Below are 24,087 nucleotides of genomic sequence, written 5' to 3' on the forward strand. Positions count from 1 at the left end.
CGCCGTGTGCCCAGCGCTCACCAGCTGCTCTGAGCGGGATGTTGGCTCAAGGAAGGTGTGTGAAAGGGCTGGAGCTCTCCCCCCTGCCTGGATCCTCACCACGATCGCCCCAGCCCCACCGCAATGCTGCACACCCCAGCCGCCTCCCCACTGCGGTCCCCTAGCCAAGCACCAGCCAGCCCAGGAGCCCAGGGCTGGAGGGGACCGGAGGGATCAGGAGAGCCCCGCAGAAAGGACTCCACAGCCGCCATGCCGCGGGGCACCCACCCCATGGCCAGGATGCTGCTAAAAGGCATCATCTGGAGAGAAATGCAGGATGGAGACGGGAAGAGTCCGGCCAGGAGGAAATCTCCACCCCCATGGTCGGCATTAATCGGTTGCCGGGTCAGTGTCCTGGCACAGCCACTCTATCCTGGCACAGCCCCCTGCCCTGTGCAGCCACCCCAGCAGCCGCAGCAGGGGCTGCCCTCACTCCTGCAGCTCCCCCATCCTTCACAGCCAAGCCTGGCCTCGACCCTCGGCCTCTCCAGAGGAGAACGGCAAAAAATCCCCTGGGGCTGCAGCCAGGGCGAGCAGGATGGAGGGGCAGGGGGAGCGGGGAGGTGTCGCGGTGCACACACACACACACACACACGCGTGCACACGCACACAGCCCCGCACAACCGCGTGCACACGCACACACAGCCCCACACCCACCGCTCTCCCTCCATCACTGCGCTGCACCAGCAGCATCTTTTGTGCTCCCGCTCCGAGCGGGCAGGGCGCGGGCAGTGCCCCCCGAGCCCCCGCAGCCGCCAGCCCGCCCTGCCCGTGCCGGCGGGGCTCAGAGCGGGGGGCAGCACGGTGTGTCCGCTGCGGGACGGGCTCCCGCGGGGTCCCATCCGCTCCGCCACCACCACGGCCCGGCAAATGCGGCTGCCGCGGCCGGTCCCTTCCCCCTCGGGACAGAGGGTCTGGTCCCGCTCCGTGGGATCGGGATCCCCTCTTTCGGCGGGGATCCTTCCCCCCGAAGGGCCGGGAGCAGCACAGCCCCGCCGCCCCGCACCGGGCCGGGCATGGCGCTCACAAAGACCGGGTGACACTGGCGGGTGTCACCGCTCCCGCGGGGCTCGGCCTCGCCCGGCCCACGCCCCCCGAGCTCCGCAGCCCCTCGAGCCCCGGCGGGCTCCGAGGCCGCCTGCAGCTCCTCTGAGAGGTGCGGGGCTGCAGGCGCATTGTTCCCAGCACAAAGGACACCGCGATACCGCATCGCTTCCCACCACCCAGGGAGGGGGGCGGGCAGGGAGCCCCCACAATGCCCGGCATCCCGGTGACACCGCGGACGGCCAAAGCCACCCGCGCAGCAGCCGGGAGCTGCCCAGGCTGGGTGGCCGCCGGCTCTGCAGGTGGAGGAGCCGGGGGTCCCGGCCTCGCCCTCCGCCGGCGGTGGGGGCGGGTGGGGGGAAGGCAGAGCCGGAGCCGGTGGGAGAGGGGGGAGACACCCCGAAACGGTGCGGAGGGGGTAGGGAGGGGAGCGGAGGGGTCCGGCACAGACCGGCCCGGCGGGGTCCCACTGCCCCGGGCTGGGGTCGGAGCCGAGCGGGCACCCAGCACCCCCCGCCTCGCTGCCGCCGCTGCCGCGCCCGCCCCGCCTTTCGGAACCGCTGCCGGGCGCACCGAGCTCCGGGACGCGCGGCCCGGCCCGCGGGAAGCGCCGATCCCGCACTCACCTCACGGCCACCTTCACGCAGCTGTCCGGGGCCGCCATGGCCCCGCACGGCACCGCGGCCGCCGCTGCCCCGGAGCATCCGCGGGGCGGGAGGGGCGGGGCCGCGGCGGGGGCGGGGCCGGGCCAGGTGCGGGGCGGGGCCGGGCCGGGACACGCCCACAGGGCCGGACCGCGAGCACGCGGAGCGGGGCGCGGGAACCCGCTCGGAGCCGGGACACGGACACACGGACACAGGGGGACACGGACAGGGACACAGGGACACACGGACACACGGACACAGACACAGGGACACAGACACAGGGACACGCGGACACAGGGACAGGGACACACGGACACATGGACGCACGGACAGGGACACATGGACACAGGGACACACGGGGACACGGACACAGGGACATCGGGACACACGGACAGGGACACATGGACACAGGGACACACGGACAGGGACACATGGACACATGAACACGGACACACGGACAGGGACACACGAACACAGAGACACGCGGACAGGGACATGGGGACACGCAGTCACAGGGACAGGAACACATAACAGACACACTGATACGGACAGACAGGGACATAAGGACACGGACACACTCACAGGGACATGCACACACAGACAGGGTCACAGGGACACATGGACGGGGCATGGACACGGGCATGGACGCAGGGACACATGGACACAGACACACGGACAGAGTCACACTGACACGGACACACAGACAGGGACACACGGACGCTCAAACGGACACGGACACACAGGGGCACAGGGACACACGGACAGGAACATGGACACGGGCATGGACACAGGGACACACAGGCACACGACTACAGGGACGCACGGACACAGGGACACGCGGACAGGGACACAGGGACAGGGAGACAGGGACACATGGACACAGACACGCGGACACACAGACACAGGGAAACACAGACAGGGACAGGGAGACACGGGCACAGGGACACACGGACAGGGACACACAGACACACGAGTACAGGGACACACGGACACAGCTCGCGCTCACTCCCATTCACACTCACACTCGTCAGCCCCTGCTGCCCTCTGCCGGGCCAGCGGCCCCGCTGCCGCCTGCGCCGTTCCGGGATATACCAGGCTGTACCGGGCTGTACCGGGATTTACCAGGGCTGTGCCAGCGCTGCTCGGATGTACTGGGCTGTACCGGGATTTACTGGGATGTACCGCCATGCACCGGGATGCCTCGGCATGTACTGGCACGTACCGGGGCTGTGCCAGCGCCGCTCCGGGCTGTACCGGGGCTGCCCCGGACCGCACGGCGTGTTGGTCGGCATCGCTCCGGCTCCTCCTCGGCTCTGCCGGATCCTGCCCCCTCTGGTGCTGGGGGTGACACCGCGGAGCAGCAGGACACAGGGCAGGGCTGAGCTTGGAGCTCCTGGCAGAGCCCCGGGGCCGGGGCCTGGCAGCCCTTGGGCTGTCCCGGGCTGTGGAGAGTCTATCCTCAGAGAACATGGTGTCGGGTGCCAGCAGAGCTCCCCAGCGTGCTCAGTCCCTGCTGCAGGGCTGGGCACCCACACAGCACAGGGCAGTGCCCACAGAGCTCCATCCTCGGAGCTGCTCTGGGGAGGGAAACACATCCAGAGGCCATCAGAGAGCAGGGCTGGAGAATGACAAGCACTGAGGAGCTGAAGGAGTCCCTGTTATGCCTTTCCTGAGCTGCACTCACATTGCTGGGGCTGAGGGCAGCTGGACACAGCCAGACCCTGGCTCTGCAGAGGAAGAATCTTCCAGCAGAGTGGGACCTGCAGGGCACTCCCAGCTCGGCAGGTTGGGGTTAATGTCAGGAGCACGAGGGCAAACTGAGGCACTCAGAGGTTTCTTTGGAGGAGCCCAGGCTGTATCCTGGGAAAGGGACAGCCAGGACATGCCAGCACTGGTGGCTGATGGCTGGTGAGGCAGGGCTGTGCCCAGCACAGAGCCCAGCACCTGCCCTTGCTCTGCAGTCTGGGTCCCTTCACCCCATCCCCATGTTTGTCCCTCCCAAGGTGCCAGGACCGTGGGCCATGCCCTCACAGGACTCTGCATCCTGCAGGAGCCCCTCAGCTGGCATGGCTAAGTCCCAGGACACCGTGTGCTGGTACAAAACCATGGGGGTGAGCAGGACATGGCCTGTCTGCTTTCCTGCAAGGATGTGAGGAGCTGGTGCTCATTCCTCTTTCCTTGTCCCATGTTTGCAAGGATTCCTGGTGCATGGTGCAGTTCCCAGCCTGAGCTGCTGGTTTTCCTGAGGCTGGACTCTTCCCCACAGAATCTCCAGGCAGAGAGGGGCAGTGACTGTGCCATGGTGTTTCTCTCTTCCTACACCCACCCACATGCCAGCTGCATCACAAACCACATCTGTGCCCCAGTTCAGCCAGGATCAGCTTAAGAAAGACACACCACACACACCTGGGATGGAGCAAATCATCCCCTGGGCAGCCCCAGAAGTGCAGAACCCCCACCACAGTGCTATTGTCTCCATTACAGTGCTATTGTCCCCACTACGGTGCTACTGTCCCCAGCACAGTGTCACCCTTTATGTTTAGAGTCTCCAGTGACCATCCAGGTGTTTTGGCAAGTGATATCTGCAGTCCTGCATCTCCCTAAACCCACCAGGAGACCACAACCACTGACCCCATGGTGTCCTTGGCATTCCCTGGCAGAGCTGAACTGCCAGCCCCTGTGCTCCTCCATCAGTGTGTATGTGTGAGTGTCAGGGGGTGGCTCCTGGCCCAGGGCACAGAAGCAAGAGGAAGGGGTGCAGCAGTGTCCCCACACCACCCATCTCTGCTGCCTGCATGCACTGGGGGAAGCTGCAGGCACCAGCCTGGCTCTACTGCTCAGGTTGCAGCTGGAGCTCTGCAGTTCCCTTGATTGAGTCAATAAAAGCCCTGCTGGGGAGCAGGCTGGCTCATTGATCTGCTCCTCCCCTGGGACCCATCCACTCTCGGCATTTTAATATATATTAATATATATTAGGTGATCAAGAGCCCCCCAGTTCCCAGTTAGGCTGGGCTGGGGGCCCTGGGGAGCCAGATCCCAGTGAGGAGCTGGGCTGGGAGATGGGGCTGCCCCAGGGCTGGGAGATGTGGCTGCCCCCAGGCTCAGCACCCCAATCCCATGGAGGGCACTGTGGGTCCCCTGGGCAGCCCAGAGAGGAGCAGCCTGCTCAGCACCAGCACAGGCAGAGCTGGGAGCACTGCAGGAACAGCTCACACCCTCCTGGCCCCACTGAGCTGTGGGATGGATGGCAAGGGCTGAACGAGACCTTCCCAAGGACAGGGATCATGCCTGACCCCAAGAGCACAGTGTGGAGATGGTGGAAGGGGAAGAAATGGCTTCACAGTGTCCAGCTCTCCTCTTGGCCAGCCCCAGGGCTGCTGCCCCAGAGGCTTTCACACCTCTGCCCCATCCCCAGCTCCACACACAGCTGGGACAGGGAGCCAAGAAGGCCCCAGGCTCCATTTTGCTGCCCAGCCCTGGCACATCTCCTCCTCACAGGCCAGACTTGGCTGCAGGCTCCAGCAGAGACACGAGGATGCAGGGTCCAGCTGCTGGGATTTCAGGAGATCCCCAGAGCTTGGCAACCTCAAAATGAGTGGACTGGAGCTGCCATGTGAATCACTGCCAGCTCTGGTGACACAGCTGGCTGTGCAGGCAGGGTGGCAGAGGAAGGACAGGAGGGCACCCAGAGTCACACACCAGGAACACTTTAATGATCTGTCCAGCTCTTGCAATACCCCACTGGAACAGCACTGTCCTGTTCTGCACCAGCATCCCAGACCTGTCCCAAAAGTGACACCACAGCTGGCCAGAGCAGCTCAGGAGCCCAGGCAGAGGCAGCAACAGGGTGGCTTTGCTCCTGCAGCCCTGAGACAGCCCTGGCACTGCAGGGGCAGCTCAGAGGCGAGTGGCAGTGATGTTCTTCTGGGAGGGAGATCCCCCGAGCCCTGGGGATCTGCCTGGTGCCACAGCTGAGGTGTCCAGAGGGGCAGAGGCAGTTCTTGTGCCCTGCAGTGTTTCTCTTCCCTTCAGCAGCTCCACAGCTGCCTTCTCCACTTCATCCACCTGCAGCTGGCTGCTGGCTGCCATCTCATCCCTGGTCACTGCCAGGAAGGACGAGTCCTGGGCCAGAGCCCCGAGGCCTCCGGAGATCAGAGCCTGGCAGAGGAGGAGAGCACAGCCTGGGTGCTCAGCCTGGGCACTGCCCTGGCTGCAGGCACCCACCCGCCCTCCCTCTTCTCCTCCCTCTGCCCTCTGTGCTGGCACACACCTGCTGCTTTCCTTGTGGCTCAGCTGCGCCCCCCAATCCCTCACCATGGCACAAGCATGGCATCCCTGGAATTCCCTTCCATCCCTGCTGTTCCCTCTGTGTCCTTGCCTTACCTCCTGAATGAGGAAGGTGATGGCTGGGGTGGAGGATGCTCCTGGCTCACTGGTTTCTCTCTGCTGGAACCTGGAGCTGGATCCTGTTCCTGTCACGGTGCCATCCTCTGTGGGCAGCTGGGTGAGAGCAGGACAGAGCTGCAACATGTGCTGGGACACTGCCCAGGGAAGATCCCTCCCATGTCAGTGTGGGGGCTGCAGGGTCTGTCCCTGCCCTGTGCCTGGACAGGCAATGCCATCCTGCTGGAGCTCCTGGCTCCAGGGCACCCCCAAAATAGTGTAGAAGGGTACAGTATGAAGGTGGTTCAGAATGTAATCTTATCCTCCAACAAGTTGCAGCTGGACCAATTACTAAAGATTAGAAGCAGGCCTGATCTTAACAGGCCACACCTGTAGCAAATAAGAACAGTGGTATAAAAGAGTGGATTGGTGGGCTCTGGAGTAAGGGAGTCAGTTGGTTACTGCAAGGACCAAGAAGAGGCGGTGCTTAGAGGAGTTGACTGTGAGAAACCATCAAGGCATGAAACACTGGTGCTATGGAATCCTTGCACTATAATGATAATAGAACTCTTGCTATATATAAGACAACAAAATGGGACCAGCAGGGCCACATGGACAGAGAGCAGAGAACCAGTCCTGGCATATGCCAGGAATGAGGCACTGTGCCCAGCAAAGGGAGCATGGGGCAAATCTGATGCACCCCTTCTGCCTGCCCTGGCTCTGGAGGCTGATGGGCAGCCAGAGGAATGTGCTCCCAGCTGTTCCAGCTGTTTGAGGAGCTCCCCATGGAGCTGTTAGAGCAGCAGGGAGGGAGCCCAGCTCCATCTCCAGGCTGATCAAAGAGAAAAGCTCCAGCAATGCTGGAGGGGGTTTATCATCAATACACTTTCAATTAACCTTCCTCTATATGTCCTGGTATCAAAAACAACAACCAACTGCCATCATCATTCCATAACCACCCCAAAACAAACACAGAACCAACCCCAGAACTAACCCCCCAAAAAAAACCAAACAAAAATATAAACCATGATCACAAATCATCAACCAATCACCCACCAAATTTTATGTTCTTGTACCTTATAAAAAGCATGGCACTGAAGATGTCCAGATGACTGCCACACACACCCAATGAGCCTGGAGAGGGGCTCCTTCCCAGCACAGCTGTGCCAGGATGGCAGGGAGGAGTCCCAGGATGCCAGGGAGGGAGGCTCACCTGTGTCCCCCACATTACACATCCCATCCCCTCTGACATGCACTGCCCCCTTTTACCTGCTGGAGGAGGAGTGGCCCTGGTGATGAGAGACCCCCAGAGGGGCCCCCTCTCCTCCTGCTCAGCCTCTCCATGGGGATGGGGCGGTTCTGCTCTGTGGGAGAGAAGGGTGGGGACATCACTGAATTCACAGAATGATCAGGATGGAACAGACCTCAAAGATCATCGAGTCCAACCCAGCCGCAACACCTCAGCTAAACCCTGGCACCCAGTGCCACATCCAGGCTTTGTTAAACACACCCAGGGATGGTGACTCCACCACCTCCCCAGGCAGCCATTCCAGAACTTTATCACCCTTTCTGTAAAAAACTTTCTCCTGATATCCAACCTAAATTTCCCTTGGTGCAGCTTGAGGCTGTGTGCTCTGGGTGTGTCAGTGCTGCTGGAGAAAGAGCCCAGCCCCAGCTGAGCACAGGCACCTTTCAGGAGTTGTGCAGAGTGATGAGGGCACCCCTGAGTCTCCTTTTCTCCAGGCTGAGCACCCCCAGCTCCCTCAGTGGTTCCTCTCAGGGTTTGTGTACCCAGCCCCTCCAGCCCTGTTGCCCTTTAGCATCTCAACATCCATCATTTGGGTACAAGAGCAAGGACACCACTGCCAGACAGAGATGGAACCAGGCTCACTAGACTGGGGGAAACAGGATTTAGGAGTTCAGCAGTACCCAAAGTCTCTGTTTGAGGAAACCAGCATGGTCTTGTGGTCCTTCTGCCTGGGGATGGCCAGTGCTCCTCAAGCTGAGGCACTGTCTCCATGTTTCATCACCTCAAAGGGCGGAAGGAAGGAGAAGGGTCTCCTGGAGCTCTCCAGAGAGATCCTGCTGTGCTCAGTGCTCTCAGCAAACTTACTAAGGCCTGCACCTCCTCCTTCCACCACCACCATCAGCCCTTTCTCCTTGCCCTGCCCTCGGCTGGCCCCAGTGCCCCAGAAGAAGAACAAAGCCCAGACTCACCCCAGGCCGGGCGCCTGCGTGCTGCTGGCAGCGTCCTCCTCGGCACCTCATCCTCATAGTGCACCCTGGCAAGGGCAGGCAGGAGGGTCAGCCTGGCTGGGGGCACACTCTGAGCCAGCTCCACCTGGGGAAACAGCCCTCCCACCTTCCCCAGCCTGGGGGTGCAGCCCTCCCACCTTCCCCAGCCTCGGGGGACAGACCCATAGGGACAACTGGGATGGATGAACAGGGTGAAGACCCCAAGACCCAGGACTAAGTCCATCCTATTGGTCAGTTTTTTCCCTTCTACCCGTGCCCAGGTCCCCTTGGTCCTCAGAGACTGGCAGGTGAGCAGGAGGGGAGATTCCTACAACCCCTGGAGCCCTGCTGCCACTTCCATGCTCATGGCACTGAGATGAAGGTGGGAGGGGAGCCCTGGCCAGGCCAGGGTGCAGCCAGGACAGCCCCAGGGCAGGCAGTGGCAAGGCCAGCACTGCCCTCCTCACCTGCACACAGAGGCTCAGCCCCTTACCCCTGCAGCCAGCTGCTGCTGTTGGCGTTGTTGATGTTGGTGTTGGCCTCCTGGGGGAAGTCATCGAGGAACACAGGAGAGTCAAGGTCCTCAGTGCCCACCTCGGTGAACTGCAGGGGCCTCTGGCTGGCCACCTGGGGCTGCAGAGGGCTGCTGGGCTCCATGAAGCTGTCCACCTGGCCAAACAAGCCACCTGTTCTCTGCAACCAACAGGGAGGGCATCAGGGGGAGCCTGGAGCTCCAGGCTGCTCTGGGGCCATTCCCAAATTGAAACAGTGATTGTTCTGTACAGGCCTTGCAGAACCACACAGTCCCCAAAGCTTCACTGCCCAGGTGGGGAAACTGAGGCACGGAGGGTTGATGGCTATGCAGCAGTGTCTTAGGTGGGAAATGGGGGTGTGTGTTCTATTCCCATCTGTGGGGCAGTGATCTTCTGTTCATGGGGCAGTTTTTTCTTTATCTCTCCCACAGCCAATACTCCCTCCAGGAGATCTCTGCTGTCCATGGCCACTGAGTGTCCCTGCAGGGCTGATCCAATTCCAGCATCCCATGGGGAGATGCTGCGCCCAGGGCAGGAGCCAAGCATTCCTACCTGGATCCAATCTGAGCCTGGCACAGCACAGCAGCCTTTGCCCGCTGCATTGCCAGAGGAGCAGCTTTCTGCTGCCCTGCATTGCCAGAGGGAGCCCAGGCCCATCTGCAGCAGCCCTGGAGCTGCAGAGGAAAACTCCCCCCTTGTGCAGGATCCCTGCTGCAGCAGAGCCACAGCTGGCACTGCAGGAGGGCTGAGCCCCCATGGGATGGGGCTGGGACACCAGCCTGACACACAGGGGGCACGGCATGGTCTGACTCTGGCAGGGGTTTGTTTTGTATTACTGCATTTTTTATTTTATTTTAATATAATTTTAATTTTAATTATATTATTTATAATTTTTTTTTTTTTTAATTTTCTTCCCTAATAAAAAACTGTTATTTCTATTCCCACACATTTGCCTGGAAGCCCCTTAATTTCATAATTATAATAATTCAGAGGGAGGGGGTTTACATTTTCCATTTCAAGGGAGGCTCCTGTGCTCCTTAGCAGACACCTGTCTGTTCAAACCAAGACAAGCAGCACTGGGATAAGCAGGCCATGACAAATCCTGTCACTGAGATGGTGGCACCTGGGGACACAGAAGGAACTCTGCAACCCCACAGCTGCCCAGGCTGTCTCTGAGGCTCCCAGGGATGGGAAGTGAATCAGTTCCTGTGACACCAGAGCTGTCCCACCTGAGCCTGGCAGAAGGTGTGAGTGGGAACCTCCAAACCAGCAGGTAAATACCCAGCACAGCCCTGTCAGGCACATAGGCTGGCTCCTTTCACAGAGGGGAAACTGAGGCAGAGAGCAGCTTGCCCAAGATGCCACCACCAGGATGTCCTGATGCTCACAAAAAAGGACAGAAGTGCTGCTCATCCTTGTGAGAATGAGCAGCATGTTCTGCAGAATGTCCCCCAGAGCTGGCAGCCAAGCTGAGCCACCAGCACTCTGAAATCAGGGCTGGTGGGACACCAAACTGTGCTGTGCATTCTGAACTCACCCTGTAAATGCCCTCCTCCAGGGCAGCCTCCACCATGGCTCTCTCCAGCTCCTCCTCTGCAGTCAAGTCCCCAGAGATGGCCCGATGGATTTCAGGAGCAGCTTCTTCCTCAATGCTCCTCAGCCCAGCCTGGGGGGGACAGGAAGGCAGGGCTGGGTGAGCCCAGCACCCTCCCCTTGCTCTTTGGAGAGGGGAGCATGGTGAGGCACTCTGCCCCTGCCAGGTGTCCTGCCAAGGACAGGCCATGGGTCACAGCCTGCAGCTGGCTGTGCTTGGTGCCACTGCTCCTGAGCTGCTGCTGTCCCACAGGCTCTGGGAAAGGGAATACCCTGATGGAGGTGACAGCCAAGGGCCGGCTGGGCCTCTGTCCCTGATCTGGGACCTGGCTCTTTTCCTTGCTTTGCACCTTTGGGTCCTGCTCTTTTATCTCCTCGGGTGATTTCCTCCCTACAAAGTCAGGAGAGCCCAGGGACATCCCAGCCTTGGGCCAGGCACAGAAACCCTCTGCCAGCACCCTTGAGCCTGCTGTGCAGGCTTCTGTGACTGCAGGGGTCCCACTCAGGGTCAGCCACATGTATCCCCCTCCCCTGGTGCTCTGTGAGGCTGAGACAACACCAGGAACATGGAGCTGAGGGGAGAGCAGGGACAAGGCCCTGGGACTGGAGCAGAGCAGGTGGGTGAGGGCTGGTGTAGGGGGATAGAATATAAGTAAAAATGAAGATAGTACAGAAAGTAATCTTATCCCCTAAAGAGTTGCAGCCGGGTTATTTATTAATTTTATATTTATATTAATTTATGTTAATTTTATTGATTTTAACAGGCCACAGCTGTAGCTGATAATAAGAAGAGTGTTATAAAAGAGTGGATTGGTTGGTTGAGAAGAACTGGAGTCTGCTGCTCTGAGAAGAAGGAAGAGTCAGTGCTTAGAGGAGATGCCTATGAGAAGCATCAAGGAGGTACAAAACTCTAGCAATATGGAACCCCTGCAAAATAATGACAATACAACCTTTGTAATATAATGACAACAGGCTGGGATGAGCAGCATTTGGCACAGACAATGGTCTGGGGTGGGACTTTCCAGGCGTTAAAACTCCCTGGTGAGGCACCAGGTCCTGCCAAGCCCTCTCTACACTGGTGTTGTATTGAGTGAGAGAAGCAGAGAGTCAAAGCCTTCCTCTGCTTTGGGTCACCTGCAGCCTGCACACCAAGGTCACACTGGGGTCCCCTCAGTGCTGGGGACTCATGGCCAGCTCAGTGCTGGTTCACCTGGGCCACCACACCTCCAGACATGAGGCTCAGGCTCCCTGCAGCTCTCTGAGCCCCCAGGCTGGGGGAAGCCTCCTCCAGGGAGAACCTCCCCTCCAGCATCACCCACACACCATCCTGGATCTCCACAGGGTCCTTCTTGGGCCTGTACCCATACTACACCGCCCACACACCAACCTGGATCTCCACGGGGTTCTTCTTGGGCCTGTACCCATAATACTCCTCCTGGCGCTTCATGAACTTCCTGAAGTGCTCTTGGATCAGGAAAGTGGCATAGAATTTGCCCACTGTCACCTCATCATCTGGAGGGAGGAAACCAACATGATGGTGAACCCAACATGATGGTGAAACCCACATGAAGGTTCTGCCTGTGCCAGGATCCCTGGCTGGAGCAGTGGGACCCTGAGCAGGAGCTGCTGTGTCCCTCTGGGAGGGACACCTGGGGACATACCTCCAATGGGTGGGATGACCTGGTCCAAAAGCTTCATACTGGTTCGCTTCCAGATTTTTTTGATGATAGCTCTGAGCTCCTCATTGGCCTGTTCAAAATTACCTGTGAGGAAATGTTATAATAGCATCCTCGAGCCAGGTCTAAGCTCTTGGAGGCCTATAACACACCCAAAATAACTCAGCTACCCTTAGAAGCATAAAAATCAACAAAATAGCTTCTGTTGCAGTGTTAAAAACAAAAAAGTTTAATAAAAAGCAAAATAACAAACAAAAAACTGAGCCAAAAGCTGAACAGTCTTACTCCTAGTAAAACACTTCACAAAAGCAATTAGTTTCTTTATTCACTTCTTTTTCTACTAAATTGCCCAAGCAAGACTTTTTGACTTCTTTCCAACTATCAATCCTTAAGTTTAAAGTGAAGTCGCCCAAGTCCTATGAAATGTCTTTTCACATAATCAGAGGAAAAAAAACTTCTAAACTTCTTTAAAAGAACAAAGAATAATTTTGTCACTCCGTCAACAAAGAGCACACTCCTACAGGGAAAGCCAGCAGGACAGAGCAGTTCATTCCCAGGGGTGTGAACAGGAGTGAAGACAAAGCCTGTGAACACCTGGCCACCCTCAGGAGGCCGTGACAGCTCCTCTGTCTCCCACCCAACAAAGGTGAGCTTAGTAGGAGCAAGGCTTTGATTTCAGCCAGAACACTTCACAGATTTTGACCTCCCCTTTGGTGCTCCCACAGAATTCACCATTCCTGAAATCCCAGTTTACCTCCAAGGTCTGCTGTGCTCCTCCCAGGTCCCCACCCCAGGCAGAGGGAAGCACCTTGGCACTGCTGCAAGAACTGATCCCAGGAGCCCACCAGAGCCTGCCTTGGCTCTGCCACAGCACAGGCACACGAACAAAGGTTGCAGTAAGGTAAAAATCGTAAAGAAAGGCTTCATAAAATCAAGCTTGCTCTCCTAAAATCAGTGGCTGGCCTTGTTAGGCTAGCCCTTTGCAAGTTCCCATGTGAGAGCAATTCTGGTGTGAGCAGTTTATTAACATAATAATCTATTCCTGAGTAAAAAACAGTTTGCACCTCTATAAACTGTTTTTATACTGTTACATAGAAAAATGAGAACTATCTCTCACAAACACCTTTCCCTGCATGTACACACTGGGGGTTTGAGTGACCTATTAATACAGGGTAACAATTTATTACTAACCAATAAAAGTAATTGGCAAGAAAGCTCCTGACCAATGGGAGTCCCACACAAGGTCTGTAAAACTGTATAAAACCAGTTATGTGAATAAAGAATTGGCTTTTTCCACCATGAAGGAAATGGAGTCCTGCCTGTTTTATTTGCATAACAAGCTGGTGGGACAGACAGCAAAGCTCAGCACACTCTGCTGAAGGAAAGCAGCTCCTCCTCAGCATAGATTAATTCAGAGGACTGGGAGTCCCTGCAATGAGGGCTCTGGGCAGAGCCAGCCCATCCCTGCCACACTTTGAAGCAGGAGGTGAGCACAGGAAAGTCCTGATCTTCAGGAGCTGAACCACCTCAGCTCTGTGCAGGGCAGCAGCTTCTCTCCTAAGCTAAATTAAAATGATGGGAGCTGGAGCAGCCCCACTCCTGAGCTGTTTGGGGTGGCACAGGTGGCACTTTTCTGCCCAATTACAAAATGCCACTCAAAGCCATGGAGAAGAAGGAAGAAAAAGCATGAAGAAACAAGCCAGGACAACACCCTGTGCCCTCCATCTTGCTTCCATCCACAACATACTAAAATCCCAAAGCCCTAAATTTCCAAACGATACACCTACACTACTCTCTATAACCTATTTCACGCTTTTACCCTGTTGAGATTTTCCTGAATCTCAACATCTTCTCTCCCAGTCCTCAGCTGCTGGAAGAATGAAGCATTCTTTTTAGCTCTCTTTTAGCTTAACATCATTAGATTTCCATTAAAAGGCGGCATGTGACTTGCTTTCATGCACAGTGGAAAATTTTCATCATGCTCTACCACTCTATCCTTCTTTTCAAACCTAATGTGCACTTCCTCCTGTTTGAGGCACCACTGCAATGTTGACACTGAATGTCTTCTATTTGAATTTAACGAATGGTTATTTTCCAATTGGTCCTCGACAACAACAAAACTCAATCTGTGTTGTTGAAGATTGCAATGCAAGTTGTTTTCAATTACCATCTGTATGGCAGATTACCTTTGTCAAGTGGGCAGTTTGCCTTATCTCTCTCTGAGTGCTCACAATCACTCCTCCCTTGGGAGGGGACATCTGCTGATAACAGCTATTGAATGTCACTGCATGGCTGATAAGAACTACACCATCCCATTGGGAGATGTGAGCCCAGAGGGAGGAGCCAAGCATTCCTACCCGGATAGAATCTGGGGATTCTGGAACACCAGCACAGCTTCTCCACTGGATTGCCCAGAGGAACAGCAGCTGCCTCTTCTTCCACTGGATCTTCAGAGGCAGAGACTGCACCTTTCTCCAGGATCCCTGCTCCAGCAGAACCAGCCCTGACACTGCAGGAGGGCTGAGCCACAATTCCAATGGGACTGCTGCCAACACCCTGACCCACAGGGTGTCAGGCTGGGTTCTGACTCTGTCAGTGTTGTTCTAGTGTACTGCACTGTTTATCTTTTTTTTTTTTCTTTTCCCTATTAAAGAACTGTTATTTCCTGCTCCCATATTTTTTGCCTGAGAGCCCCTTAATTTAAAATTTATAGCAATTCAGAGGGGTGCGGAGGGTTTACATTTTCCATTTCAGGGAAGGCTCCTGCTTTTCTTAGCAGACTCCTGTCTTTCCAAACCATGACATATGTGCAGGTCAAAGAAGGGGAATTCACAAGGAAGATTCTCTGTCAAGCTGTAGAGGAAACCAGGATCATTGCTTACCTTCTGTCTTGATCTTGAGGGCTGTCCTCACCAGGGCAAAGAGGGTGGCGTTGAAGGTGACGGTGCCGTCGCTGTTCAGGGGCATGTTCATGCACACCAGGCGCTGCACACACAGCAAACCAACCCTATCAGCAGGGCCACAGCAGCCTGGCAGCCCCCAGCCTCCCTGCCTGGCCTGCCCGGGGGCTGTGGCATTCACATTCTCTGAGCTGAGAGAGATATCATTCTCCCTCCCAGGATCTCTCCTGGGGAAGGCAGTGAGAAGCTCAGAGAAGGAGAGAAAACAATTCTTTTCTGAATTCGCTGCTCCTGTTGTTTGGCACATGTGGAATGTGTCATGGAGATTGTTTACTGAGAGTGATTTGTTAATTGGACACTGTGGGGGTACCAGTTGTGGGTTTCTCTGGGGCTGGATTGAAGGCACTGGAGATGATAGTTCATGTTCACACTCAGGTGTTCATTATTTCCTATCAGTAAAACAGTCTCACTGCTGTGAGTTCAGCAGCTTTTCATTAGAAGGCACAAAATGGCCAACAATCTCTTGGTCCCCCGTCCACAGGGGGCACATTCCTACATGTCCCTGGCTCACACACCACCTTGGCTCTTACCTTACAAGCCACACGGTGCGGGCAGAACTTCCCAAAGCCCAGGGGAGGGTTGATCCGCCTCAGCAGAGTCACCACATCCAGGTGTTTGATCCTGCCCCTGCAGAGGAAACAGCAGAGGGGCAGCAGAGCTGCCTGGCAGTGCCCTGGGGAGCTGCTCTGGGGACTGAGCCCTGGCAAATCCCCACCCTTCCCTCTGCTCCTCCTGGTGAAAGCAGCTGCTCCCTGTGGCCCTGGGGAGCAGGTGAAGGGTGCAGTGACATGGGAAGGGTTGGCAGCCGTCGGGATCTCTCACTGCTCAGAGTGACTCCAAGATGTGTTGGAAAGTCTCTTTTCCCAGTCTGGTGCTTGAAGAAGGAGTCAGGGCTCTTCATTTCTCAGTCTCAAGGTTGTTTATTGTTCCTTATCTATAAAATTCTTTCTCCTGCCCTGCTGAGGTCCATCTAGCAGGACAGTTCCAGGCACTCTGCCTGCCCCCAGGGCAGTGTTATGTCTTTATACTAAAAACTACCTGTACAATATTTACAATTACTTTCCAATACCTATCACCTATGTTAGACAGTGAGCGTCTACTCTAAACCAATCTGTAAGTGCCAACATCACAGCAGAAGATGGAGGCCAAGAAGAAGAAGGAGAAAGGCTGGACACACCCAGATCCCTCCATCTTGCTCCCTGAACCCCCATACCAGAAACACTAAAATCTACTTTTCCACCCTGTGATAACTTCACTAATATTCTGCCTAAACTGTTGTGGCTTGCTGGTCTTCATATAAGGTTGGTAATTTGCTCCATGGTCATAATCAAACCCACAGGTGTTTTGGGCTCTGTGCCAGGGTCTCTGAGCCCCCTGGCAGGGGTCCTGGCCATCCTGGACAGCCAGAGGGATGTCCTGGGTTGCCTCTGCTCTGAGGCAGCCTCACCACAGCTAGATGGAGAGGGAACTGAAAATCTTACATTCCCAAATCTCCTGGTGGCTTTTATCAGACCTAGATCAACTCTGGCAAGTTCACATGAACCTCTGAGATGCTGGGAGCTGGCTGGTAGGCAGTGCCACAGCTTACCCTGCCTGCATGTGTCCCCTCCATGGAACACCCCTGCCACTGTCATGTTTTCTGAAAAATCCTCTTTGCCCAGGATTCTTCTCCAGGGAAGCTGAGAAGCCTCAGAGAAAAAGGAAAACAATAATTATCTCATTTGCTTCTCCTGTGTTTTGCTGCTTTGGAATGTGGTTGGAGATTGTATATCCAACATGTGAATTGTTTTAACTTAATGACCAATCATGGTCAGGCTTGTGTCAGACTCTGGAAAGTGTCATGAGTTTTCATTATTATCTTTTAGCCTTCTGTCTGTATTCTCTCTCTGTTCTTTAGTATTGTTTTAGTATAGCATAATATAATGTAATGTAATGTATTAATTACATTATATTACATTTTATTACATCACATTATATATTATATTACATATATTATATTATATTATATTATATTATATTATATTATATTATATATATTATATATGATATTATATTATATTATCATGTAATGTCATATAATGTCATATAATGGAATTAATATAATGTCATATAATGTCATAATATAATATATATAATAAAATAATAAATTAGTCTTCTAAAAACATGAAGTCTGATTCATCATTTCTTCCCTTCAATGGGGCACCCCAGAAAACACCACACACCCCCTCCATGCTGCCCTCCCACCCAGCCTCACTCACTTGGCCTCGGGGTCGTACTCAGCCCAGATCCTCTTGAACTCGTCCAGGTGATGGGGCCCCAGGATGGACCAGTCCCGTGTCAGGTAGTCAAAGTTGTCCATGATGACAGCCACGAAGAGGTTAATGATCTGAGGGCAGAGGAAAGCATGGGAAGGACCCAGCCAGGGGAGAGAGGACAGCACTACAAAAACAAGGCAGATGTGTGGGATGTCCTGCAGTCAGAGGATGCTGAGTGAGGGTGTTCCCATGCAGAGAGGAGCCTCCTGCCCAAGCAGGTCAGGTGAAAGGACAAGAGCATCAGCATCTCATCCCCCTCCATCTCTGCTGAGGCCAGCACAGACACATCTGGAAGGCAGCACACAGAGGCTGTGGGAAGACACTAAAAGGGGATCCTGGGTCCCCCAGGAGGGCAGTGTCAGTTTACAGCATGACTGGGTAGGTGGGTGTCCGAACTCAGTGCATCCCTCTGGGTGTCCAGAGTTGCCAGGACCCTGCCGGGGGGCTCTGAGACCCTGGCACACAGCCCAGAGCACCTGGGGATTTGATTTTGACCTGTGGAGCAAGTTACCAGCTTTGTATGAGGACCTGAAAGTCATAGAAGTTTGAATAGTATAATAATAAAATTTTCACAGGATGAAAATGTAGATTTTAGGATTTTTGGTATGGGGGTTATGGGGACAAGATGGAGAAACTTGTGCATGTCCAGCCTTTCTTCTTCTTCTTCTTCTTCTTGTTCTCCATTTTCTGCAGTGATGGTGGCACTTTGGGATTGGTTTACAGTAGAAGTGCACTGTCTAACATAGGTGATAGGCATTGGGAATTAAGTGTAAATATGTTATACGTAGTTTGTAGTATAAAAGGACAACACAGAGTGCCTGTGGCTGCCCAGCTGAGCAGATCTTGGCTGGGCAGAAAGAAAATTTTATAGATAAGAATTAATAAACAACCTCAAGATCGAAAAGTGAAGAGTCCAGACTCTTTCTTCAGCCACACAGGCTGAAACAGAGACATCCTGCACATCTCGGGGCAGCAATTAACAACCAAAAACCTGAGAGGTGGGCTGGGGGGGATGAACCCAGGGGCAGGTTCAGGGGCTCACCCCATGCACACACAGCCACCAACCCCATGGCTGCCCAGGCAGGACAGGGGTGCCAATGGGAGCCAGCACACTGTGGGAAATGGGTTTGTAGAGAAATCTCAAAGTTTGATAGAAAGCTCACATAGTATGCAAACCTTGAGATAAGAAATGTAAACCTTGAGATAAGAAATGCTGACTGAGAAATGCCATGGAATGGGACAGACATTGCTGACAGAGAAATGGAAACACAAACAAGTTTCAAAGCCTTACAAATAAGACCAGACACTTTGGAGAAACACAACTATGGAAGATGTTTACCAGGAAGGCACAGAGCATGTAGAAGCTGATGAAGTAGAAGTAGGCAAAGCCAGTGCCACAGGTGTACTCCTCTCCCTCGGCGTAGTCGGACTCGGGGTCGCAGCGCCGGCCGTAGCTGCAGTCCAGCAGGATCTCCTGCCACGCCTCCCCCGTGGCACACCTGGGGACAGGGCACACCTGCTGGTCCCTGGGCATGCAGGGAGGGCTCAGCCCAGCCCAGCACACAGGGGAATGGGAAACACAAGCTTTTGTAAGGAAATCCAAACCCTCTGCTGGCATAATACACTGACATTTCCAAAAATCAACAAAATAGGATTCCCACCTTAGCACAACACTAGGTAGAGAGCAGAGCTAATAACCACCAGCTACTTTTGGTGAAACAATGCCTCAGAATGCCAGTTAAAGAGCAGCTTTGGTTTGTAACACTGCCCATAAAATGTTCATGTTATCAGAAGCATGTGGGCAGCCCCTTGGAGCAAACCAATGGCAGATCCACTCCAGAAGAGTGGAGGAAAATCTGCAATCTGCAAGGGCATGAGGTATCAACATAAGAACAGCTAGTGCTGGGTGAAGGCCACCCAGGTTTACATTAGTAATTGGTGTTTTGACTGAATGACTGGCAAAAGACTGTTTGTAAACAAAACAAGGAGCAGTCAGGATTCTGGGCTTGCTGCTATAGGGCCAGTGAAAGCTTCAGAAATGTCTGGAGTCAAGGAAAGCCTTGGGCGGGGCTCCTGCTTCCCATGAGTTCCTCGCAATTCACAAATTAAAATCCAGACTGGGAAGGAAATACTCAGAACAGCAACCCCCAAAATGCCCCTCTGTCCAGCAGCCCCACCAAGAAACCCCACAGCCTCTCCTGAAACACTCCCCTGCTGCAGGAGATCTTCCTGAGGGACAAAAAATAAATCAGCTACTGAAATGCTGGTCCTGCCTCACTGCAAGATGGGCATTCCCACAGGCTCAGAGCCTCCTGGAGCTGCTCACGGCAGGACAACACTGACCTGAAGAGCAGCAGCACAGCCTGTGGGAAGGTCTGGAAGTTGTTGTTTCGGTTGATCTGGGTCCCATCCACCATGGCAATCTTCCCAAACATCTGTAAATGACAGTGGCAGGTCTGCAGTGTGCCATCCTTTCCTTGCCACCAAATATCCTCCAGAGCACCTCTGATGCCTGAACTCCACTTCCTCTGGTTTATTTGGCTTTGGGCATCCCCAAAGGAGACTGAAATTGGATGTGGGTGCTCTTGGCCATTCCTGCCAGTGCTGAAAGCACCCCTGACTACAGCTGCACTTCATGTGGGCCACAGAGACAGGGTCTGAACCAGGACAAGCACTGGTGCCAATTGTGACCGTGTTCACAGGGGTCTGAGGATGAGGGAAGAGACGAGGATCTGACTCCATGTTTCAGAAGGCTTGATTTATTATTTTATGATATATATTATATTAAAACTATACTAAAAGAATAGAAGGAAGGATTTCATCAGAAGGCTAGCTGAGAATAGAAAAGGAAAGAATGATAACAAAGGTTTATGGCTTGGACTCTCTATCTGAGCCAGCTGGGCTGTGATTGGCTATTAATTAGAAACAACTAACATGGGCTAATCAAAGATCTACTTGTTGCATTCCACAGCAGCAGATAACCATTGTTTACATTTTGTTCCTGAGGCTTCTCGGCTTCTCAGGAGGAAAAATCTTAAAGAAAAGATTTTTCCTAAAAGATATCTGTGACAGCCGATGGATTGTGCCAATGGATTGTGCCACTGAGCCCCAAAGTGCTCTGTGCCATGTGCCCCAGCTGCCCTGGCTGCAGCCCAGAGGCAGGAGGAGGCTGCCGGGGTGGCAGACACCCTTGCAGACCAGGGTAAAGAGGTCCCATCATGTGCCAAGTCCCAGAAAGAGCCTAAGGGAGGAACCAGTCCCTCCCTGTCCCCCCTCCCCAGTGCCATCAGGCTCAGGGCACCTGATGAAGATCAGTTCCCACCCCCTGCCCCCGTGCCCCTCACCTGCATCCCAATCACAGCATAGATGAAGAAAAGCATCACAATCAGCAGGGCCACGTATGGCAGAGCCTGTGACAAAAGGACCATGGCTTGGGTGAGACACAGCCCAGGGACAGGGCCTGGGCTCTGCAGGAGCTGTACCTGTCCCTGTGAGGGGAGGGACAGCTCAGCTGTTCCTCTCACACCCTCCTGCCAGCCCCCAGTGCCCTCTGTGCTGGGACAGGGGCTCAGCACAGCCCAGGGCTGAGGGCAGTGCCCAGCTCAGGCTGTGAGCATGCCCTGAATACACCCCTGGTGCAGAGCCCAGATCATTGGGACCAGGACAAATGGACCCAGCAGGTACTGCCAGCACCTGGCCCAGCTCTGACACTCAGAGCTGTCACCTTCCCACCCCCATGGGCCATGATCTGCACACCACAGGCCCCCAGCCCAACCTGAGGCCAGCAGGAACACTGGAGATTTCTCCTCTGCCTGTATAGGAATGTGCCCCTTGCTGACAGAGTGACAAAACTGTCCTTTGTCTCCTTAAAAAGGAAAAAAGCCCAGAAGTTTCTCTCCTCAATTAGGTGGAAAAGCCACCTCATAGGACCTAGGGAACTTCATCTCAAACTTAAGGATAACCAATTGGACAGGAGCTAAAAAGTCCTGCCTAAGCAATTTACTAGAAAAAGAAGAGAACAAAGAAACTAATCACTTTTGTGAGGTGTCTTACCAGGAGCAAGAACCTCTTGCACCTGGCTGGGTTTTTCTCTGTAAATAATTTTTTTAATTTGCCTTTTATTAAAACTTTTCTGTTTCCAACACTACAACAGAAGCCATCCTGCTGATTTTATGCCTTCTAGGATAGCTGAGCTATCTTGGGTGTGATACAGATCTCCAAGAGCTCATGAGACCTGGCTTGAGGAGACCTCTATTTCACACCTGGTGAGGACAAGCTGCTCATGCTACCAGCCAGTGCTGCCAGCCCTGGGCATGTGTGTGTTTGGGAGGGGAGCAGAGCTCCTGACAGACCTGAAAGGACTTGATGAAGGTCCACAGGAGGGTCCTGACCCCTTCGCCCCTGCTCAGCAGCTTCACCAGCCGCATCACCCGGAAGAGCCGGAAAAACGTGATGGAGACGCGGCCGTTGTCATCAGGGTCCTGCAGGACACACAGACAGTGCTGGGGCCCTTCAAGGCAGGGATTCCAGGTCCTGGGGGGAGGAAGGGCAGAGAGATCCCACCCCCAGGCACCAGCCACACACACAGGGTCAGACTGCCGAGTGTGCTGGCACTTCTCCCCTGGCTCCTCTCCCCATCTCCCCAGGCCCCCATGCTCACACTGGGATCATGCAGGAAGGATGGCATGCTGGCACATGGACTGGGAGAGCCCTGAGGGTCACAGGGCCACCACAGACAGCCTTAGACCCACCAGGGTCTTGCCCTATTTGTAGGGTGAGGTATAGGTTGGGCACCAGGCACAGGGAGGGTTAATGAGAGCTGTTATAGCAGGGAAGGGCAGTTTGGGGAATGTCACAGCAGCACTTTAACCAAAGGAGGAACTGAAGAGAGGTGTCTCTGCGGGTGCTGCCCACATCCCCTGGCTGTGCAGGGTGGGAAGTGGTGTCTGTGTGTGTGGTGTCACCCCAATCCCCCTCAGCCCAGAGGGAGGAGCTGGCTGTGGTGGCCTCGGTGGCACACAGGGCACATGCAAAGGCCAGGAGGGAGGGCAGGCACACACAGCTGGTACCTACAGTGCCATCACAGCCCCCACCCAGGCAGTACAAGCCACCACTGGGTGCCAGGATGGTCTGTGGAGAGAGAGAACAAGAGAGTCAGCACAGGGGAGGCAGAGAGGGACACAAGGAGAGAACACAGACACAGAACAAAGAGAAAGATGGAACTGGGAGAAGGGGAAGGGCAGGCAGAGCCCCAGCATCCCTCAGGCTCAGGGACAAGCTGGTGTGACTGGTAACAGGCAGAGGCAGCACCTGGGTGAGCAAGGAACCACACAGACCATGAGAGTCCTCCCAGTGCCTGTGGTGTGCCCTGAGCATCCTCATATGTTGGGGAAGATGAAACAGGAAAGCCTTATAAATATGATTGTCTGGCAAAAGATTTTGAGAATATGGAAATTATAAGCGAAATTGAAACGAAAGCAAGCTTTGAGATACCTCAGTTACTGAACAACTGGAAAACAATGGTATGGCCAGCTGAAGGTGATCCCCTTTCAATGGAACAACACCCTCTGCTTGCAGACAGGCCCAAGGGTCAGAGCAGACCCTACAGCTTGGCAGAAGGGGCCCAAAGAGGAGTTTTTAGGGTTTAAAATGTAACAGTGTGGTGATGTAATGATTCTTACAGGCTGTATGTAAATGCTATAGGATTTGTATCTTGTACTAGATTGGTTAGTGAGAATGAGAATATTCAACACAGAAGAAGATTTATGGTATTGTAATAGGAACCTCGCTCTCTTACCCTTTTATGCTCTTACCCTCCCATCCTCTCTTTCCCTCTCTTCTCTCAGTCCTGCTCCAGCTGTGGCTGGCAGCTCCCAGCAGGGCCCTGCACCCAGGCCCTTTGCAATAACCCACAGGTTCCCAGCCCTGGCTGCAGAGATCTCTCATCTCCATCCATCCCCACTGTCCTGCCCCTGACACTCCTACACCCACAGACCCTCAAGGACACAGACACAGGGAAAGGACCTGGCAAGCTCAGGGCACAGAGAACATTCCCCAAAGTCTTTCTGACCTTCTGCACAGCCCTGCTGCAGCACACAGAGCACAGCACCAGGGAAGCCCCTGCCAGCCCAGTCAGGGCACCAGGATCCTCCTGGGGTCTGTGGTAGTTCCTGGGCATCCCCACCCCAAGCGCAGCCAGGATTTGGGGATGTGTGCCAAGTGGTCTCTTGCTCCAGAGGGACTGAAAACCACTGTGGAGTCCAGGGATCCTGAAATTCTGAGTTCTGAGAACAGGCTGGGGAAGGACAGGCAGTGGGAACCGAGGTGCAGAGAGCTGCTGGGCAAGGATGAGGAGGAGCTGATGGCAGACGAAAGCTGTTGGCACTGGCAGGAAGTCTGGGGGATCGTGAAGGCTGAAAAGGGCAGAGCATGGGTGTACTGATGGGCAGGGCTGTGCAGAGAGGGGCACAGGGGTCTCACAGGAGAGGAAGGTGGGTGGGTTTTGCTCACCCCAGCTCTGTGAGGGCTGAATACCCTACAGAGAAGGCGACTGCTCTCAAGGGTCTCTGAAAACATCACCTTCCTGCACAGAGAACATGGAAGGTGACCCTGTGCAGGGTGCCAGAGGGAGCAGCAGCAGTGCCAGAGCCAGCCCTGCCCCTTGG

General features: G+C 54.7%; 2 protein-coding genes across 6 annotated transcripts in view; both read right to left on the bottom strand.

Annotated features, from left to right (window-relative positions):
- Positions 1–1,786, bottom strand: part of KIF21B (kinesin family member 21B) — a 51,532-nt gene extending 49,746 nt beyond the window's left edge. For all 5 annotated transcript variants that reach the window (XR_008484001.1, XM_054290810.1, XM_054290808.1 and 2 more), the window contains exon 1: positions 1,710–1,786. Coding sequence is in view for 4 of the 5 variants with exons in the window: in XM_054290810.1 (XP_054146785.1) it covers positions 1,710–1,747 (38 nt within the window). In the remaining variant the exon portion in view is untranslated. The remainder of the gene's footprint in view (positions 1–1,709) is intronic.
- Positions 1,787–5,624: 3,838 nt separating this feature from the next.
- CACNA1S (calcium voltage-gated channel subunit alpha1 S) overlaps positions 5,625–24,087 on the bottom strand; it is a 57,622-nt gene continuing 39,159 nt past the window's right edge. Inside the window, exons 29-44 of the mRNA XM_054290806.1 lie at positions 22,496–22,552; positions 21,775–21,903; positions 20,767–20,832; positions 19,766–19,857; positions 18,762–18,921; positions 17,366–17,493; positions 15,638–15,734; positions 15,030–15,132; positions 12,133–12,234; positions 11,859–11,983; positions 10,416–10,544; positions 8,839–9,038; positions 8,328–8,392; positions 7,380–7,474; positions 6,111–6,227; positions 5,625–5,885 (exon numbers count right to left, since the gene is read on the bottom strand). Coding sequence (XP_054146781.1) covers positions 5,625–5,885; positions 6,111–6,227; positions 7,380–7,474; positions 8,328–8,392; positions 8,839–9,038; positions 10,416–10,544; positions 11,859–11,983; positions 12,133–12,234; positions 15,030–15,132; positions 15,638–15,734; positions 17,366–17,493; positions 18,762–18,921; positions 19,766–19,857; positions 20,767–20,832; positions 21,775–21,903; positions 22,496–22,552 — 1,926 coding nt within the window. The remainder of the gene's footprint in view (positions 5,886–6,110; positions 6,228–7,379; positions 7,475–8,327; positions 8,393–8,838; positions 9,039–10,415; positions 10,545–11,858; positions 11,984–12,132; positions 12,235–15,029; positions 15,133–15,637; positions 15,735–17,365; positions 17,494–18,761; positions 18,922–19,765; positions 19,858–20,766; positions 20,833–21,774; positions 21,904–22,495; positions 22,553–24,087) is intronic.

Source organism: Melozone crissalis, unplaced genomic scaffold (assembly GCF_028551555.1).
Source record: "Melozone crissalis strain CALT ecotype California unplaced genomic scaffold, PUWL_Pcris_2 ptg000086l_1, whole genome shotgun sequence".
Taxonomy (NCBI): domain Eukaryota; kingdom Metazoa; phylum Chordata; class Aves; order Passeriformes; family Passerellidae; genus Melozone; species Melozone crissalis.